The following is a 1,293-nucleotide window of genomic DNA, read 5'->3' on the forward strand; positions in this document are numbered from 1 at the left end:
ATGTATTTCATTGTTTCTGCAGGTGATCAGCACCTGTTGAAGATTGAAGCAGAGGATCCTCCTGAGTTGACCTCTAGTCTGGATCAGGAGAACCCAGAGAGTCTACATCTTAAAGAAGAAAAGGAGGAACTACATCTTAAAGAAGAAAAGGAGGAACGATCAACCACTCTTGAATTTCCCCTCACTTCTCTTCATGTGAAGAGTGAGGATGAGGAGGAGAAACCTCAGTCCCTACAACCTCATCAAAGACAAACTGAGGCTGAGCCTCCATCCAGCAGCTCAGCTGAACAGATGGAGGCCGATGGAGACGACTGTGGAGGATCTGAACCAGCCAGGAACTCAGATCAACCTGAAGATCTTCAACCAGATCCAGATGATGAGGTCTCAGAGTCGTCCTGTGAGACTGAATACAGTGATGACTGGAGAGAAAACAGAACACCTGAGTCAGGTTTGAACAGTGAAGCTGTTCATGTAAGTGATGAAGAATGTGACACTGGTAAGAAGTCTCGCTGTAAGAAGTCTCACCGCTGCTCAGAGTGTGGTAAAACTTTTAATGCACCCTCGAAGTTGAAGATGCACGTGAGACTCCATACAGGAGAGAGACCATTTGACTGTGTTACTTGTGGTAAACAATTTAGTGGAAGAGGTACTCTTAAACTCCACATGAGGATCCATACAGGAGAGAAACCATTTGCCTGTGCTACCTGTGGTAAACAATTTAGTGGAAGAGGTACTCTTAAACTCCACATGAGGATCCATACAGGAGAGAAACCATTTGACTGTGCTACTTGTGGTAAACAATTTAGTGTAAGAAGTAGTCTTAAACTCCACATGAGGATCCATACAGGAGAGAAACCATTTGACTGTGCTACCTGTGGTAAACAATTTAGTCGAAGAAGTACTCTTCTTAGACATATGAGAGTCCATACAGGAGAGAAACCATTTGACTGTTCTACTTGTGGTAAACAATTTAGTGTAAGAAGTCACCTTAAACTCCACATGAGACTCCATACAGGAGAGAAACCATTTGACTGTCCGACCTGTGGGAAACATTTTAGACATTCAGGGAGTTTAAATGTGCACTTGAGACTCCACACACAGGAGAAACCATTTAGTTGTGCTATTTGTGGGAAAGGGTATACCCAGAAGATAGGTCTTTTGGTTCACACAAAAGTCCATTCAAAAGTGAAGCCATTTGGTTGCAGTGTTTGTGGGAAAACATTTATGGAGCTGGAGAATTTGGCGACACACATGAAATCCCATAAAGGAGGGAAACTTCAGTTGTTGTCTTGA

At 43.2% G+C, this 1,293-nt stretch overlaps 1 protein-coding gene across 1 annotated transcript; it reads left to right on the plus strand.

Annotated features, from left to right (window-relative positions):
• Positions 1–1,293, plus strand: LOC146968691 (uncharacterized). Its single transcript, XM_085760404.1, has one exon. It carries the CDS (start codon positions 1–3, stop codon positions 1,291–1,293), a length of 1,293 nt encoding a protein of 430 aa, XP_085616530.1.

Source organism: Trachurus japonicus, chromosome 18 (assembly GCF_045865225.1).
Source record: "Trachurus japonicus isolate A0001 chromosome 18, Traja_1.0".
Taxonomy (NCBI): Eukaryota; Metazoa; Chordata; class Actinopteri; order Carangiformes; family Carangidae; genus Trachurus; species Trachurus japonicus.

What these genes read in the sequence shown, in the direction of transcription:
- LOC146968691 (XM_085760404.1), top strand. Translation starts at nt 1, where the DNA reads ATGTATTTCATTGTTTCTGCAGGTGATCAGCACCTGTTGAAGATTGAA.